The sequence below is a fragment of the Simochromis diagramma genome, unplaced genomic scaffold (assembly GCF_900408965.1).
Source record: "Simochromis diagramma unplaced genomic scaffold, fSimDia1.1 OVJJ01000630.1, whole genome shotgun sequence".
NCBI lineage: Eukaryota > Metazoa > Chordata > Actinopteri > Cichliformes > Cichlidae > Simochromis > Simochromis diagramma.
The window spans coordinates 463,565-482,783 of NW_024386927.1; the positions used below are offsets into that span (position 1 = coordinate 463,565).

Here is a 19,219-nt window from a genome sequence, read left to right on the forward strand (position 1 = left end):
CTCCAACAACAACACAACTGCTCCAACCAAACACAGCAACTCCAACAACAACAACAGCTGCTCCAACCACCAACTGCTGCTCCAACAACAACCACAGCTGCTGCAACCACAACAACTGCTGTCCACCACACAACAGCTGCTCCAACCACAAAACTGCTCCAACACACAACTGCTGCTCCACAACAACACAGCGCTCCAACCACAACAACTGCTGCTCCAACCACTACAACTGCTGCTCCAACAATAGTTGCTCCAACACAACAACAGCTGCTCCAACCACAACAACAGCTGCTCCAACCACAACAGCTGCTCCAACCACAACAAAGCTGCTCCAACCACAACAACTGTGGCAACAACCACAACAACTGTGGAACAAACCACAACAACTGTGGAACCAACCACACAACAGCTGCTCCAACAACAACTGCTGCTCCAACAACAGTTGCTCCAACAACAACAACAGTTGCCCAACCACTACAACTGCTGCTCAACAACAACTACAGCTGCTCCAACCACATCAACTGCTGCTCCAACAACAACAAACTGCTACTCCAACAACAACAGCTACTCCAACCACTACAACTGCTGCCCCACAACATCAACACAGCTGCTCCAACCACAACAACAGTTTCTCCAACCACTACAACTGCTACTCCAACAACAACAACTGCTGCTTCAACAACAACAGTTGCTCCAACAACAACAACCACAGCCGCTCAAACCACAACAACTGCTGCTCCAACCACAACAACAGCTGCTCCAACAACAACAGCTGCTCCAACCACAACAGCAGCTGCTCAAACCACAACAACAGCTGCTCCAACAAAAACAACTGTGGCAACAACCACGACAACACCTGTTCCAACCACAACAACTGTGGCACCATCCACAACAACTGATGCTCCAACAACAACCACAACTGCTGCTCCAACAACAACAACAGTTGCTCCAACCACCACAACTGCTGCACAAATAACAACCACAGCTGCTCCAACCACAACAACTGTGGCACCACCACAACAACTGCGGCTCCAACCACTACAACTGCTGCTCCAACCACCACACAACAGCTGCTCCAACAACTGCTGCTCCAACAACAACCAGCTGCGCAAACCACAACAACTGCTGCTCCAACATCAACAACAGTTGCTCCAACCACTACAACTGCTGCTCCAACAACAACCACACACCTGCTCCAACCACAACAACTGCTGCTCCGACCACCACAACAACAGCTGCTCCAACAACAACCACAGCTGCTCCAACCACAACCACAGCTGCTCCAACCACCACAACAACAGCTGCTACAACAACAACAACAGCTGCTCCAACCACAACAAAAGCTACTCCAACCACAACAACTGTGGAACAAACCACAACAACTGTGCCACCAACCACAACAACTGCTGCTCCAACAACAACAACAGCTGCTCCAACAAACAACAACTGCTACTCAACAAACAGTTGCTCCACAACAAACACCAGTGCTCCAACAACTACAACTGCTGCTCAAACAACAACCACAGCCACTCCAACCACAACAACTGCTGATCGAGCAACAACAACAGTTGCTCCAACCACAGTTGCTCCAACCACTACAACTGCTGCTCCAACAACAACAACAGCTGCTCTAACAACAACAACAGCTGCTGCAACCACAAACAACTGTTTCTCCAACCACTAACGGCTGCTCCAACAACAACAACTGCTGCTCCAACAACAACAACTGCTGCTCCAACCACTACAACTGCCTGCTACAACCACAACAACAGCTGCTACAACCACAACAACGGCTGCTACAACCACAACAACTGTGGCACCACCACAACAACTGCTGCTCCAATAACAACCACAGCTGCTCCAACCACAACAGCTGCTGCTCCAACACTACAACTGCTCCTCCAACCCCCCCAACCACAGCTGCTCCAACCACCACAACAACAGCTGCTACAACAACAAAAACTGCTGCTCCAACAAACAACAACAGCTGCGCAAACCACAACAAATGCTGCTCCACATCAACAACAGTTGCTAAACCACTACAACAGCTGCTCACAACAACAACACTGCTACTCCAACCACAACAACTGTGGCACCAACCACAACAACAGCTGCTCCAACCACAACAACTGCTGCTCCAACAACAACAACAGCTACTCCAACCACAACAACTGTGGCACCAACCCAAACAACAGCTGCTTCAACCACAACAACAGTTGCTCCAACCACAACAACTGCTGCTCCAACAACAACAACTGCTGCTCCAACAACTGTGGCACCAACCACAACAACAGCTGCTACAACCACAACAACAGCTGCTCCAACCACAACAACTGCTGCTCCAACCACAACAACTGCTGCTCCAACAACTGTTGTTCCAACCACAACAACTGCTGCTCCAACAACTGTGGCACCAACCACAACAACAGCTGCTCCAACCACAACAACTGCTGCTCCAACCACAACAACTGCTGCTCCAACCACAACAACAGCTGCTCCAACCACAATAACTGCTGCAACAACCACAACAACAGTTGCTCCAACCACTACAACTGCTGCTCCAACAACAACAACCACAGCTGCTCCAACCACAACAACAGCTGCTCCAACCACAACAACTGCTGCTCCAACCACAACAACAGTTGCTCCAACAACAACAACTGCTGCTCCAACAACAACCACACCTGCTCCAACCACAACAACAGCTGCTCCTCCAACAACAACACAGCTGTGCCAACCACAACTACAAGTGGCAACAACAACAACAAAAAAACAGCTGCTAACCAATCACAACAACTGTAGCACCAACCCCAACAGCTGCTCCAACAACACCACGGCTCCTCCAACAACAACCACTGCTGCTCCAACACAACCACTCTGCTGCTCCAACAACACCAAAAGCTGCTCCAACCACAATCACTGCTGCTCCAACAACAACAACAGTTACTCCAACCACTACAACAGCTGCTCCAACCACAAACAACAGCTGCTCCAATCACAACTAAAATGGCCACAACAACGGCTGCTCCAACCACAACTACAATGGCAACAACAACAACCACGGCTGCTACAACTACAACAACTGTGGCACCAACCACAACAACTGCTGCTTCACCACTAAACCGGCTCCTCCAACAACAACCAAAGCTGCTCCAACCACAACCACTGCTGCTGCTCCAACAACAACAACTGCTGCTTCAACCACTACATTGCTGCTCCAACAACAACCAAAGCTGCTGCAACCACAACAACTGCTCCTCCAACCACAACAACTGCTGTTACAACCACAACAACAGCTGTGGCACCAACCACAACAACAACTGTGGCACCAACCACAACACAGCTGCTCAAACCACAACAACTGCTGTTACAAACCACAACAACAGCTGCTCCAACTACAAACAGCAGCAACTCCAACCACAACAACAGCTGCTCCAACTACAACAGCAGGAACTCCAACCACAACAACAGCTGCTCCAACCACAACCAATGCTGCTCCAACCACAACTACTGCTGCTCCAACCACAACAACTGTGGCACCAACAACAACAACAGCTACTCAAGCCACAACAACTGCAGGTCAACAACAACAACATCTCCTCCAACAACAACAACAGCTGCTCCAACCACAACAACAACTGCTCCAACCACAACTACATTGGCAACAACAACAACCACGGCTGCTCCAACCACAACAACTGTGGCACCAACCACAACAACTGCTGCTCCAACAACAACACTGCTACTCAAGCACAACAACTGCAGGTCCAACAACAAACAACAGCTGCTACAACAACAACAGCAGCTGCTCCAACCACAACAGCAGCTGCTCCAACCACAACTACAGTGGCAACAACAACAACCACAGCTGCTCCAACCACAACAACCACAGCTGCTCCAACCACTACAACTGCTACTCCAACAACAACAACCACAGCTGCTCCAACCACAACAACTGTGGCACCAACCACAACAACAGCTGCTCCAACCCCACAGCAGCTGCTCCAACCACAACAACAGCAGCTGCTCCAACCACAACAACAACAGCTGCTCCAACCACAACAACAGCTATGGCACCAACCACAACAACAGCTGCTCACCAACCACGACAACAGCTGCTTCAATCACAACTACAGTGGCAACAACAACAACATCAGCGGCAGCTCCAACCACAACAGCTACTCCAACCACTACAACTGATGCTACAACAACATCAGCTACTCCAACCACTACAACTGATGCTACAACAACATCAGCTGCAGCTCCAACAACAACTGCTACTCCAACCACAACAAACAGTTGCTAACACAACAACTGCTCCAACCACTACAACTGCTGCTCCAATGACAACAACAGTTGTTCAAACCACAACAACTGCTGCTACAACAACATCAGCTGCTGCTCCAACAACAACAGCTTCTCCAAACCACAACAACAACAGTTGGTCCAACCAAAACGACTTCTTCTACAAAAACATCAGCTGCAGCTCCAACAACTACAACAGCTACTTCAACCAAAACAACAACTGCTCCAATCACACTACCGTGGTATCAACCACAACAACTGCTCGAACCACTACAACTGCTGCTACAACAACAACAACAACTGCTCGAACAACTACAACTGCTGCTACAACAACAACAGTTGCTCCAACCACAACAACTGCTGCCACAACAACAATAACTGCAGCTCCACCACCACCAACAGCTACTCCAACCATGACAACAGCTGCAACAACAACCACTAAAATGCCTTCAACAGCTATATCATCCACGACGACAACAAGTCACGCATCTTCTGTCAGAATGAATGTAATCCCTCTATTAGTCGCACTCTTTGTCTTTACCATCTATTAAATGGTAAATCATGGAAACCCCATAAAAACACTACAACTGTGAAAGGATTTTTTTTTATGTTACTGTTTACTTCTTCTTTTCCTGTTTAGTTGGGATTTAAGTTAAAAAGTGTAATATCTATTTAATATTTACCCACAAATATATTTATCTATTTATTAAACTCATACGCAAATGTCTTGAAAAAAATGCAATAGTGTGCAATAATAGGAACAGAAATATACATACAGAAATAGACAACCAAACTAGTTACTTGGGATTTTTGTTATATGTGATTCAATGACAGCATTTCTTAAACTAGTAACTGTAATTACACCAAAAAAAAAAAAAGCCAAAGGATTACAACTATGACCATGATAAAGTTTTCAACAGACAGTATGACGGGATTTGTTTTTTTGCTTTGGAAATATCCCATTGATGGCAAGGGGAATAAAGAAAGCTATGGCAGTATATTTGTTTTGTATAATGTTATGATTGTCCCGACTGTCACTATTTTCATCATATTGATGGTAACACATGGCCCCACTTTTAACATTTATAAAATTACAGAATATATTAACCATATGTTATTTAAGATGAGATACTCTGGTGTCCCTGAATGTAGACTTTTACTCTCTTCACCCTAATAAAACTATTAATGCAACCAATTGTTTTTCTACATGAATTACCGTACCTATACGATATTTCAAAGTTTCTTTAATGAAGTGATATATTTCACACTATTCAACAATATTTCATTATTAAGAAAGTTAATGTTTTTTGCTGGCTTTTCTAACTACCAGTACATTTCCCTCATAGATATACAAATTTTGATAATTGAAAAGGAAGGGGGATGTGTTGAATTATATATTCTTTTTAAACAAATGTAATCTCTGTTTCTAGTTATCAGGTTTCAATTATAATGTTGTCCTCGGATCTTTAGTGGTTCTAACAGGCACTAACTATTTGTTTCTTTTTATAAAGTCTAAATGGCTTGGAGTGGTTGGTAAGATTGGAAATAAGCTTCCTAAATGCTTATCGATCACATAGTAGTACATATCATGTCACAAGTGTCATGGTTGGCTGTGTGGCAGGCAAGCAGAAGTGGTGGACCCAAAATTGCAGGACTCTTGGAGATGGGAATAAACTGAAAACGCAGCTTTATTGCTGGAGGAATGATTCACGAAATAAAACTTACAAAAACAAAACTCTAAACCGAGGTCCTGGAGGACAGGACATTACAAACACACAGCAAGTTGAGGGTACAACGCGACACTGACACAGAGAAACACAGGGCTTAAATACACAGACGGCAGTAATCAAGGGAGGAGAGACAGGAGGGGAACACACCTGGGAGAAATCACAGCTGACGAGACAGGGGAAACGTAAACTGAGCACACTCACATACGACACAGACCTTCACAATAAAACAGGAAACTCAGACACATGGAACCAGACAAGACATTGAACTAAACAGACAGATTCACAAACAGACGGGGTGACACCATAGACAGACAGATACAGACGCAGACTCAGAGGCAGACCGAATATAACACGTAGAACTCAAACAATAATAATCATGATAATAAATTGGAAAATGATAATAATAAACTTAAAGCGCTAGGTCACCGACCCAGGACCATGACAACAAGAACCAAAATTAATTGTTGTAATGGAAGTAATAACTAATATGAATTTAGGCAGGTTTGCAACCAAGCAGAAAAGTCTTTCAACATCCCAGATAATAAATATGAAATCACCACACTTGGAGAATGTTCATTTAGCTTTTTTTACTTCAGAATTTAAATGACTTTCCCCTTTTTAAAATTAAGTACAGAAAACTTTATGTAATGTTACGATATAAATATATATATTCTTAATGCTTATTTTCTGATTATATTGTCTTTTGTACTTGGTAATAGAGGCATAAGAAACAACTAGGTCAGAGGGTGACAGGTCGATCTGGCACAGACTTTAGAAAGGGGAAGTTTAGTGCAGAGCTGAACAGGAAACCAGACACAAAAAAGAGGAACTAAGTAAACGGTGTGTCGGTGTGACGTAGTGCAGAAATATATATATATATATATATATGGATTTAGCTGCAGAAAATTCAGACCTGAGTATGTGTGTTCCGTCTCCATTTCCAGAAATGTAAAATAAAGATTTTTTGAGCTTTACCACTCTGAGTTCAGTCTTTCTCTGAAGGGAGGTCAGCAGCTGATGGATGGATGGCTTTGACAAAGAAAAGGTCATTAGCAATAGGCCACAAAGGAGGTGGAACTCTTCTGAATCTGGAGAAGGAAAATTCAGTGATGCAAGCTCTGACAAAGTGTCTGGTGACTTAGGGGCAGACTCCCGAAAAACATTCATAAAACATACAATTTAATATTAGTAGCTCTTGAAAGGTGTGAGGGACCTAAAACACAGGAAAAAAAATACAATCCCGTCTTTGTGTTTGAAAGGCAAGCACAATCATAGCCCCTCTCATTTGCTGTCATGTTATTAACTGTTATTTTTAACTGCAATTTTTGTTTTATGTTATTTTAAAACAGTAGTTTTGTAAATAAATCACATTTTTCAAATAATAATGAGCACATAGAAGTGGCTTTGGTGGCTGTGGTTCTGACTTTATTTAGGCGCACGATTGAACATTTCATAAAACAATGAAACAAATTAATATGAGTTAATAACACATTTACCTTCCAGTCTGGATTTTTAGCTTACAGGTCACACACATGAACTCTTAGCACGAACCCACTGAGATGCATCTGGAGTTAGATTCAAAGTAACATTTAGCTCTTTTTATAAAATAAATCACCGATCTGGAACATAAAAAAGCGTTAAATGGTATAACATTACTGCTCATTGATGTATGACACTTGAAAGTAACACAAATGGTCGTTTTATAGTAGCTAAAACAAAACCCCACTCTAAACCTGTATGGGTCTTTACTGACCAGTTAAGAGGTTTACTTATATTCACTTTTGCAACCTACTTGCCAGCTTGTCCAAACTAAGGTGAATCCAAAGATGAACCAAACCAGGTTCCACTGGGAGAATGCTTGAAAGCTTCAATTCAATTTTTTAACTAAATATATTTCTCAAGGTGCCGTTGACTTGAAATTCCCACCAGATTGCAGCAACAACCCATCCAGTCCACACATGCAGAGAAATGAAACCACAGATGTAATAATGAGAAAATGACATGGAAAAAAAAACTACTTACTGAAATGTAACAACAAGCCTCTGTTGAGATCACAGCTTCAAGACACCTTTTGTATGAAAACGTCAGCAGCACCTTTAGAAATACATTGACAAGTGACATGTTCAATAATATTTGGCCTAACTGAACTAATATTCAGTTCAATTTCCTCTCAGCTCTCGTTAAAGAGAGACGGTGGCTGCTTGTCAAGGATGCTAGCCAGTGTTTTAAATGGCTGTCCCCAGTCGCCAAGCGAGCTAAAATCCCCTAAACTGTCAAGTACAAAAGAGTCCTCTATGGATGAGAGAGAACGCGCCTCTGAGCCATCCCCCTCGTATGCGTAGGTTGCCAGTGAATCAGCAGGTAGGGCCGCGTACCCCTGCTGGCTCTCCTTCAGTCGGTGTTCAATGACCTCTCTGATCAATTCAGCATCGCCTTGGGTCGCCCTGCCGCGGCAGAAGAGTGGAGGCTTGTTCCCGGTGGCGATGAAGCTGGCTGTTTGCAGATGGATGTCAGGTGACCTGACATTGTCACAGTGGGTGCTGAGATGCATCAGAATGCCGTCGCCATAGCCATTTTTCTTCTTGTTGGAGATGCTGCTGTGGTCTGTTTTGCACAAGGTGCCCATGTGAAACGCGTCAGTGTCAGCCTCGCCACCTCCCTCGTCGTCATAGTGAATGACATTATCACGGATGTCTTCTTTTGATCTCATCAGCGTGTCTTTCACTTTCTGCGGCCTCTGACTCATGTATAACACTGACATACCTGCAAGGCAGAAAACAGAGAGAAGCACTGGTTACCATGGTGACCACACACATACATGATCCTTAAAAATATAAATGTATAAAACATTACATGGTGCAATCAAATCTGCTGGATTTTAGATCAATGTTTGGACAATACTTTAGGAACGTGTTGCAATGCAGTATACCCCACTGAGGTTCAAACACCAGGATGGGGAAGACAGGCACCATAAGGGGTCATCCTGGGTCATCCACCCAGTGTTTTGTCATTTTTCTGCATTTATTGAGTTGTTTACTGTATTGTATCTAGTTTCAGTTTATTGCTTGTGTCCTTTTGTATTCATGCCTCCTATTGTTGTTTATCTTGGTCTCTGTGTTTTGTCCTTTAGTCTCGTGTGTGAAGTAAGTCTTGTGTTTGTTCATGGACCTTCGATCTGGTGTTTCCTGTGGTTATCGTCCCTCTGTGCCTTTGTGTCTCATTTTCCCTGATTTGTTCTCTTGTGTCCCCGATCTCATCCGTCTCTCTGTGCTGTCCTGTCTGGTCCTCCTGTTAAACTAACCATGGTTCCTTGTTCAGACTCATGGTGTGTTTATTTCATGTCTCATCATGTTATAGTTTCCAGCTGTATCCCACCCTTTGCATCTTTTGTTGTTATTCTTTCCAGTTTGGATTCGGGAGACAGAGACTATCTCTACTTTCAAGATTAGGCTTCAAACTTTCCTTTTTGCTAAAGCATATAGTTAGGGCTGGACCAGGTGACCCTGAATCCTCCCTTAGTTATGCTGCAATAGACGTAGGCTGCCAGGGATTCCCATGATGCACTGGGTGTTTCTTCTTCACTCACTATGTGTTAACAGACCTCTCTGCATTGAATCATATCTGTTATTAACCTCTGTCTCTCTTCCACAGCAGGTCTTTAGCCTGTCTTCCTTCTCTCACCCCAACCAATCACAGCAGATGGCCCCGCCCCTCCCTGAGCCTGGTTCTGCTGGAGGTTTCTTCCTGTTAAAAGGGAGTTTTTCCTTCCCACTGTCGCCAAAGTGCTTGCTCATAGGGGGTCATATGATAGTTGGGTTTTTCTCTGTATCTATGAAGCACCTTGAGGCGACTTTTGTTGTGATTTGGCGCTATATAAATAAAATTGAATTGAATTGAATTGAATTCTGGTAAGTATATATTGTTCGAGTCGCCCCTTGCTCTCTGTCGTGTGGTCCCTCACACCTTCATGCTGTGTGTCCTGTATGGATCACTGCAGCCCTCCATCCATCATTACATCAAAACTCTTCCACATCCTGCAGGTTTTCTAAACAATGTTTCTTTGCTTTTCAATAACAGTCTTGTAAAAGCAACATTGTATTGAAAGCCATCCAGTTCTGTGTATGCAGTAAAAGTGATGAAGTTCTATTCAATTCAATTCAATTTTATTTATATAGCGCCAAATCACAACAAAAGTCGCCTCAAGGCGCTTCATAGATACAGAGAAAAACCCAACAATCATATGACCCCCTATGAGCAGCACTTTGGCAACAGTGGGAAGGAAAAACTCCCTTTTAACAGGAAGAAACCTCCGGCAGAACCAGGCTCAGGGAGGGGCGGGGCCATCTGCTGTGACCGGTTGGGGTGAGAGAAGGAAGACAGGATAAAGACATGCTGTGGAAGAGAGACAGAGGTTAATAACAGATATGATTCAATGCAGAGAGGTCTGTTAACACATAGTGAGTGAGAAAGGTGACTGGAAAGGAAAAACTCAATGCATCATGGGAATCCCCCGGCAGCCTACGTCTATTGCAGCATAACTAAGGGAGGATTCAGGGTCACCTGGTCCAGCCCTAACTATATGCTTTAGCAAAAAGGAAAGTTTGAAGCCTAATCTTGAAAGTTGAGATAGTGTCTGTCTCCTGAATCCAAACTGGAAGCTGGTTCCACAGAAGAGGGGCCTGAAAACTGAAGGCTCTGCCTCCCATTCTACTTTTAAATACTCTAGGAACAACAAGTAGGCCTGCAGAGCGAGAGCGAAGTGCTCTAATAGGGTGATATGGTACTACAAGGTCATTAAGATAAGATGGGGCCTGATTATTTAAGACCTTGTATGTGAGGAGCAGGATTTTGAATTCTGGATTTAACAGGAAGCCAATGAAGGGAAGCCAAAACAGGAGAAATCTGCTCTCTTTCTAGTCCCTGTCAGGACTCTTGCTGCAGCATTTTGGATCAGCTGAAGGCTTTTCAGGGAGTTTTTTGGACTTCCTGATAATAATGAATTACATTCGTCCAGCCTGGAAGTAATAAATGCATGAACTAGTTTTTCAGCGTCACTCTGAGACAGGATATTTCTAACTTTAGAGATGTTGCACAAATGGAAGAACGCAGTCTTACATATTTGTTTAATATGTGCGTTGAAGGACATGTCCTGGTCAAAAATGACTCCAAGGTTCCTCACAGCGTTACTGGAGGCCAAGGTAATGCCATCCAGAGTAAGAATCTGGTTAGATACCATATTTCTAAGCTTTTCAGGGCCGAGTACAATAACCTCAGTTTGATCTGAATTAAGAAGCAGAAAGTTAGCGGCCATCCAGGTCTTTATGTCTTTAAGACATTCCTGCAGTTTAACTCATTGGTGTGTGTTATCTGGCTTCATGGACAGATAGAGCTGGGTGTCATCAGCATAGCAGTGTAAATGTATGCTATGTCTTCTAATGATACTGCCTAAGGGAAGCATGTATAATGTAAACAGAATTGGTCCTAGCACTGAACCCTGTGGAACTCCATAATTAACCTCAGTGTGTGAAGAGGACTCTCCATTTACATGCACAAACTGGAGTCTATTAGATAGATATGATACAAACCACTGCAGTGCAGTACCTGTAATACCTACAGCATGTTCTAATCGCTCTAATAGGATATTATGGTCGACAGTATCGAACGCTGCACTGAGGTCTAGCAGGACAAGCACAGAGATGAGTCCACTGTCAGAGGCCATAAGAAGATCATTTGTAACCTTCACAGACGAACTCTCCTTTCCAGCACCCTGGCATAGACTTTCCCAGGGAGGCTGAGAAGTGTGATCTCCCTGTAGTTGGAACACACCCTTCCCTCCCCCCCTCTTAAAGATGGGAACCACCACCCCGGTCTGCCAGTCCAGGGGTACTGCCCCTGATCTCCACGCATCATTGTAGAGGCGTGTCAACCAGGACAGCCCTACAACTCCATGAATTAATACCTTATCATGATGGAGGATTTGTGTTTCCCAGGGATCCAAGGGGCTATGTTGTCCTGGGGCCCTTGCCCCCTGGTAGGGTCTCCCATGGCAAATTGGTCCTGGGTGAGGGACCAGATAAAGAGCAATTCAGAAGACCCTTATGACGATGATTTATCATTTCTGCATTTTTCATGTGTTAAAACAGAGTTAAATAAGCTTTTCATTATTTCTCTTAGGTTTTGTATCATCAGCGCAAGTAGTTTGGTTTCTGGCTTACAGCAGTCACTTTGGAACAGATTATTCTGCCCGTGACATATTTCAAAGTGTGTTTATAAAGCTGACCGATAATCAGCTTTTATTCTGTAGCACAATAGTGAGGTGAAGCACCATTCCTGCCTGCTTCTTGTTTCCTTGTTAGTTGGAGTGTGTGTGTCCAAATCAGAGCTTTCATTCTATACTCATTCAAAAACAACATGCTGCTTTTGTGAAAATCTTCCTTCTCTCCCTCCCACACCTGTCCTGATGTACGACAAGTGGAGTCCCGCCTCCTTCCAGGAAGCAGCTCACCTGCGTGTCTGTGTTTAGCGTCCAGGTGTGGAGTGGAGCTTGTTGTTGGTGTGTGTTTGAAGAAACTGTAAGTTTGCTTTGTTTCCTCCTTTAACAGTTTGTCTTTAGGAACTTTACTGGTTTACTGTTTGTTCAGCTCATGTTTGATTTCTTCACACAACAAACTGTGTGTGTTTTTATTTCCGGTCTCTCCATTAAAGTCAGTGTGTAATGTTTCCCTGGCTAACATCACCTGTGTGCAGCTTAGTTCCAGCACAAGCAGCACAAATCTGCCGCTCAGTAGTTCACGGTAACGGACTCACAGCTGAAACTGGGAAATAGATACTGTATATGTTTGTAGATGAGCCCAGTCCAGGAATACAGTTCTAGGTTGACTGTTTTTTTTATGTTAACTGGTTTAGATTTGTTTTCATATTCCAGTCTGAATGTTCCAGATGTTGGGTTCGCTTTTTATTTATTTTCTGTGATTATATCACATGACTGAGTGTTTAAAGAACTTGCAGAATGCTCACAGTGACACAAAGGCAAATCTAATCTTTAATCAGTTTAGGCAGCTGGCCGCTGCCACACAGTTCATTGAAACCATCGACTCTCTGAGGCTATCATATAAATTTTACTAATTAAAATGGGTGTGTTTCCTTACACTCATGTACATGCTGCCATTATCTTCAGGGCAGTATTAGCCTTCTGAAGCTCTGGCTCGCAAATCCTTATTCTATAGTTTGTCTGTAGTAATAGAAAATGGTTGTAGCGGTCATTAATAATTTTAATAAATCAATGTTTTTATTTGAAAGTGAAGTTGACTTTACTGCAATTTGGTGCTGAAATAAATACAGTGAAAAAATCTGTAGCTGGAGTTTGTACCATTAACCAATTTACTACACTGGTGCTGCAGATAGAGCGACTCCCAGACAACCCATGAATTGCTTGCAATCTTTAATCTATTCATATTTCTTGCCACAAATTTGAGTCCCAGTGTTAATTTCAATCATAGGGACCTCATCCTCAATTAGATTAGAGAATATTTACTGCAGATTGAATAAGAATAGATCTTGGGCTGAGACTGCATGAGAATGAGAACAAAAATGAGAAAGGCATATAAAGGACAGGTAGCATACGAGGTGTCCCATATTGTCCTTAACTCAGTTAAATTATCTCTAATTAAAACATGTTGAGGGGTTAAGTTTCAAAGAAGCTACTGGGTTAGGTTTAGAAAGACAATCATAGTTTGGACTAAAATACAGTGGTTAACCTGTGTTTTCATGGTTACAGTAGGCAAACTCTGTTTTGTCAACACCCTCCTGTCAAAAGTAATTTCTTAAAAATCCAGGCTCACCGGCATAAAAATAGACCATGAGCACAAAACATAGATTCCATTTATGTGACGGTTTTACAAAATACTGTTAGACTGGGCCTTGAGTGAGGTAGCATCAGTGCATCTCATCTTTCTGTGGGTCAATAAATCAAAGATCTCCTGGAGCTTGTCTCTCGTTGGGAAATCTTTCTACTGTCTTTGTTCTATAAGAGGTGGAGCCCTGACTCATTCAAGGTAATGGCTGTCTTTTTTCTAAATATCAAGTACAGCAAGTTTGGACTTGGATGTTTGCTGTTATGTGTGAGTTCACTCAGGACTTCTAAGAAGAGGATTATGTAAATACGTCAGCTCTGTCACAGCAATAAGTGTTTTACACTGACGCTACAACAAGGTTTCATGTCCTCACACGTCAGTCAACTTTACTCTGACAGTTCGGTCAAACACAGTACTTTTGGAGTGAAAATCTGAAGGTGTAGCCTACATACACATACACACACACACACACACACACGCACACACACACACACACACACACACACACACACACACACACACACACACAGCTGCATTTTGATAAAGGAAAAGTTCATTCATGTGATTGAATTTAAGGTTTGGCAGCCTTTTCAGTAGATAAAGGCGAATGGCTTAACCCTTAATGACTGGTCGGAGCGAAAACGCTTTGTTTTGCGTAACTACTTTAAAACCCGGTGTTCCAGATTAACTGGCGTCGCAGATCAACACGTGTTGGTCGAACAGATGTGTGGTAAATTTGCTTTTCAGGAGCCTCTACTGACAAAACAGCAAATAAACACCAAATATTTCATCTGTGACATTTGTGAGGTTACCTCAAACACACTAAGTCAGTCTTATTGCTGTTCAACAACAAAATGTAAAAAAAATGTCGCGAGTTTACCTGGTGATATCCTCATGTATGAGAAGAAGGTGAAAACAGCAAACAAATAAACGTCACCACACCGATGCTGTTCACAAGACAGCAAGAGTAAACAATCGGGAAAAGCTTGTTGTCGTTGTCATTCTTTTGGTTTGTGTCATGGTCTCCGTGCCTGCCCGGTCGGCCCCACAAGGCTACAATTGCTGTTTCTGTTCTCTCCCTCTCTGCCTGGGCGGAGCTCACTGTGGGCTCCTGCCCTTGGCCCACACACACACCTGACAACACTCACCCATCATCACCGGGAGCACTATTTGAGGCTGGAACACAGATCCTCTCGTCGCTGGATGATTGTACCCCTAACGTTAGTGTTCTCACAGCTCTTGTGCTTCATATTCGTGATTTGTGATTAGTTGGTGACCTGCCTTCTCGTCTGCCTCAGATCTCCCCCCCCGGGACCTGCGACCTCCCTGCTGCGGGAACGTGTGTGAGTGTGAGCGAAGAAGACGTGAGCGAGTTACCCTGTGATTCCCCCGGAGTTTTGGATCCCTTCACTGTACATATATTGCACTGGCACTGTAAATAAACTACACCTTGGAGATACCTTACCGCTCTGCGTTTGAATCCCTGTACCAGATCGTGACAGTTTGTGTGCACTCGAATAGAGTGGAGTCAATTACCGCCACCTGTGTCCAACTGCCATAGTCTACAGCCAAATTAACTTGTGACACACATCTGCACCTGGCTCAATCGCTATGTTTGAATTCGTTTCATGCACAATACATTTGGAACTTTCTATTTTGTCTGTTTTTGCGTCTTCCAAATAAGACGCTAAAATAAATGAAATGGTATTATGTATTTATTTTTTGCCTAAATCAGTAAGAAATGCCAAATTATATACACAAAGTTATAGAAATCACCACTCCCATTGTTCCTGATGATTTCAATATTTCGTCCCATAACAAAGACATATGTCTGAACAAATATATGACACATCAATATTTAATTAGTGTTGTATCATCACATCCTGTAAGCATAGTCTGTCTGTGTCTTTTCTCTGGAAATTAACATTTCCAACGAATATAGATAATTCATCAACATGGCTGGAGAGTTGGTTTTTATATACAGTCTGTATAAGTGTGGTTAATATAATAAACATTTGTAAGGAGATGGCAGATACTGTGAATTTACAGCAGTTACACAGTGATTAGTAATAAACAGAGCCAGTGAGAGTGAGTGGATTTAAAAAAGTGAGTTAGTCAGGTGTGTCAGTTGATTTTTCATCTGTTTGTGAGTGTGGGGGAGAGTTAGAATTTCTTGGTTTTAAAGCTAAGCTAGGAATATTCATGATTTATTTCCAAAACTTGCTTATGATCAGAAATTGGTAGCAGATCTACTGACTATCACATAGCAGCTGGAGCAGTCTCACATGGAGGTCAGTCCACTACTGCCACCTGTGGCCAAGTGCCATAGCCTACTACTAGGTTAACTTGTGACACACATCTGCAGTAGAGGCTGAGTGGCTGCACTTACACTGGTGCATTCAAATCAACCCCCAAACATACTGAAAAAAGCAATGCCAGCAATGTGGATTGTCGTGAGTAAAGCCAGTCAATAAGCAAAGACAACAGGGATAATTTGTTTCTGTTTATTATACAGCCAGTATAATCACAGATTAACTTGTGACACACATCTGCAGCTGGCTCTATCACCTATTTTGAATTTGTTTCGTGCTTGAGGTAACCTCACAAATGTCACAGATAAAATATTTGGTGTTTATTTGCTGTTTTGTCGGTAGCGGCTCCTCTAAAGCAAGTCTACCACACATCTGCATGACCAACACCAGTTGAACTGCGACGCCAGTTAATCTGGAACACCGGTAGAATTGTAACCACCAAAGTAAAAATAAATATAGTGAAATAGGACATCCTTGGCGAATACCACGTTTCAGGTCAAATCTCGGGGCGGAGCCGTTAATCATTTTAATAGAACTATTGTCATTCGTGTATAAGGTTTTGACAGCTTCACAGAAAAACTCTCCAAAGCCAAATTTTTGGCTGTTCAATTGTATCAAAAGCCTTATAAAAATCCAGGAAGAGAATGAAGCTATTGTCACATACCAAATCAGAGTAATCAAGTAGATCCAAAACCAGCATAATGTTGAGGGCCCGAGTCGCCCATCCAGCCTCAAGTGTCATCAGCTGGAGGGCCCGAGTCGCCCGTCCAGCCTCAAGTGTCGACAGCTGGAGGGCCCGAATCGCCCGTCCAGCCTCAAGTGTTGACAGCTGGAGGGCCTGAATCGCCCGTCCAGCCTCAAGTGTCATCAGCTGGAGGGCCCGAATCGCCCGTCCAGCCTCAAGTGTCATCAGCTGGAGGGCCCGAGTCGCCCATCCAGCCTCAAGTGTTGACAGCTGGAGGGCCTGAATCGCCCGTCCAGCCTCAAGTGTTGACAGCTGGAGGGCCCGAATCGCCCGTCCAGCCTCAAGTGTCGACAGCTGGAGGGCCCGAATCGCCCGTCCAGCCTCAAGTGTCGACAGCTGGAGGGCCCGAATCGCCCATCCAGCCTCAAGTGTTGTCAACTGGAGGGCCCGAATCGCCCGTCCAGCCTCAAGTGTCGTCAACTGGAGGGCCCGAGTCGCCGTCCAGCCTCAAGTGTCGTCAACTGGAGGGCCCGAGTCGCCGTCCAGCCTCAAGTGTCGTCAACTGGAGGGCCCGAATCGCCCATCCAGCCTCAAGTGTCGTCAACTGGAGGGCCCGAATCGCCCGTCCAGCCTCAAGTGTCGTCAACTGGAGGGCCCGAGTCGCCCGTCCAGCCTCAAGTGTTGACAGCTGGAGGGCCGGAATCGCCCGTCCAGCCTCAAGTGTCGTCAACTGGAGGGCCCGAATCGCCCGTCCAGCCTCAAGTGTCGTCAACTGGAGGGCCCGAGTCGCCCGTCCAGCCTCAAGTGTTGACAGCTGGAGGGCCCGAATCGCCCGTCCAGCCTCAAGTGTTGACAGTTGGAGGACCAGAGTCGCCCATCCAGCCTCAAGTGTTGTCAACTGGAGGGCCCGAATCGCCCGTCCAGCCTCATGCCTCGTCAGCTGGTGGGTCCTAGGAGCCCACACAGCACCACGCCTCATCAGCTGAGGGTCCGGGGGGACGCAACCAGCACATTCTCATGTCTTGTGACAGTCCGGGGAAGTCTGTTCAGCCGTCACCCGCTGAATCATCCCCTGCAACTTCTACTCCGTCACCTGCAGCATCCACATCGTCACCTGCAGCATCCACATCTCTGCCTGCAGCATCCACATCTCCGCCTGCAGCATCTCCGCCTGCAGCATCTCTGCCTTCAGCATCCACATCTCCGCCTGCAGCATCTCCGCCTGCAGCATCTCCTCCTGCTGCATCACTGCCTGCAGCATCACCACTGTCGGGTTCCGTTTTTATATAACCATTTAATACTATTTACAGAACAATTAGGTGTTCTGCATCAAATAAGAAGGCACACAAATTATTTGTGCCAGTAAAAAAAAAATAGTTTTTATTTAGTATAAGACAGAGGAGAACACCACAGGTCTAAACCCTGCAGGTCTGACAGCAGGAGGTGTATCAGTCCTGTTTTCCATGTGGAGACAGCGTTTACACTGGAATTTGGTTTTGGTGGCTTTTTTGGAGCCAATGTGACATTCATCAGTATAACTGACACACAATACAAAACAATAACTACACAACAGACTAACTGTAGCCTCCAAACACACTAAACGTCCCTAATGTCTCACATATGAAAACTCTCTCTCTCTCTTTCCTTCGCTCGCCCGCTTTCCGTCGCGGGTGTCACTGTTGCCGTATCTTTTTTTTTGATTGGCTGACATGGTAAACTTTAACACCAATAAGGAAGGGGTGTTTTTTCTTTTTTCACTTGCAAGCGAAGAGTGGTATATAGTTTGAAGTCCACACTTTCGACCCAATTTGAAATGGAGACTCTGAGTCGCTGCATCTTGTAGCTGTGTTGTCTTGATTTGGTCATGTGATTTCGACGTGCCGCCGCGTCCGTCGACCCCAGAGGTTTAACTAGAAATATGTTTAAAATGAAATATGTTTATATAAATAAGACCCGGAGGGGGCGTGTTCCTTTTTGGACATTGAAAGACCTTGATTGATGAATGAGGGGAACCCTCGGTCAGGTAGCGACGAGGCTTGACTCTGAACTGAAGTACTGACAGTGATGCCTGCCGGGATTTTGAGACTCTAGTTAATGGCTCGTAAATGCTTACGTGTGCTTATCTTAGAGTAGATGATTGAGAAGGGGTGCCTGCCTGGTTAATTTACTTTGGGTAGGGTAGCAATAACTACTGTGCAGATTTCTGAAATGAAGAGAGGTAACGCTGAGCAGTTTTGGAAGGGTTGCTTGACTTGAAAGACTGATTAGAGGAGACCTGTCCTCAATGATGGTAACCCCCCAAAACTGGCAGAGCCAAGTACAGTACTGCAGTCG

General features: G+C 44.2%; 1 protein-coding gene across 1 annotated transcript; it reads right to left on the reverse strand.

Annotated features, from left to right (window-relative positions):
- Positions 1–7,438: 7,438 nt before the first annotated feature.
- LOC120736688 (cadherin-12-like) lies at positions 7,439–12,647 on the reverse strand. Its single transcript, XM_040036960.1, has 2 exons — positions 11,995–12,647; positions 7,439–8,798 (listed from the first exon to the last, which is right to left on the reverse strand). Exon 2 carries the CDS (start codon positions 8,794–8,796, stop codon positions 8,206–8,208), a length of 591 nt encoding a protein of 196 aa, XP_039892894.1. The 5' UTR covers positions 8,797–8,798; positions 11,995–12,647; the 3' UTR covers positions 7,439–8,205.
- Between the last annotated feature and the right edge of the window lie 6,572 nt (positions 12,648–19,219).

Excerpts from the sequence above, each read along its gene's own strand:
- LOC120736688 (XM_040036960.1), bottom strand. The coding sequence starts at position 8,796 with ATGTCAGTGTTATACATGAGTCAGAGGCCGCAGAAAGTGAAAGACACG.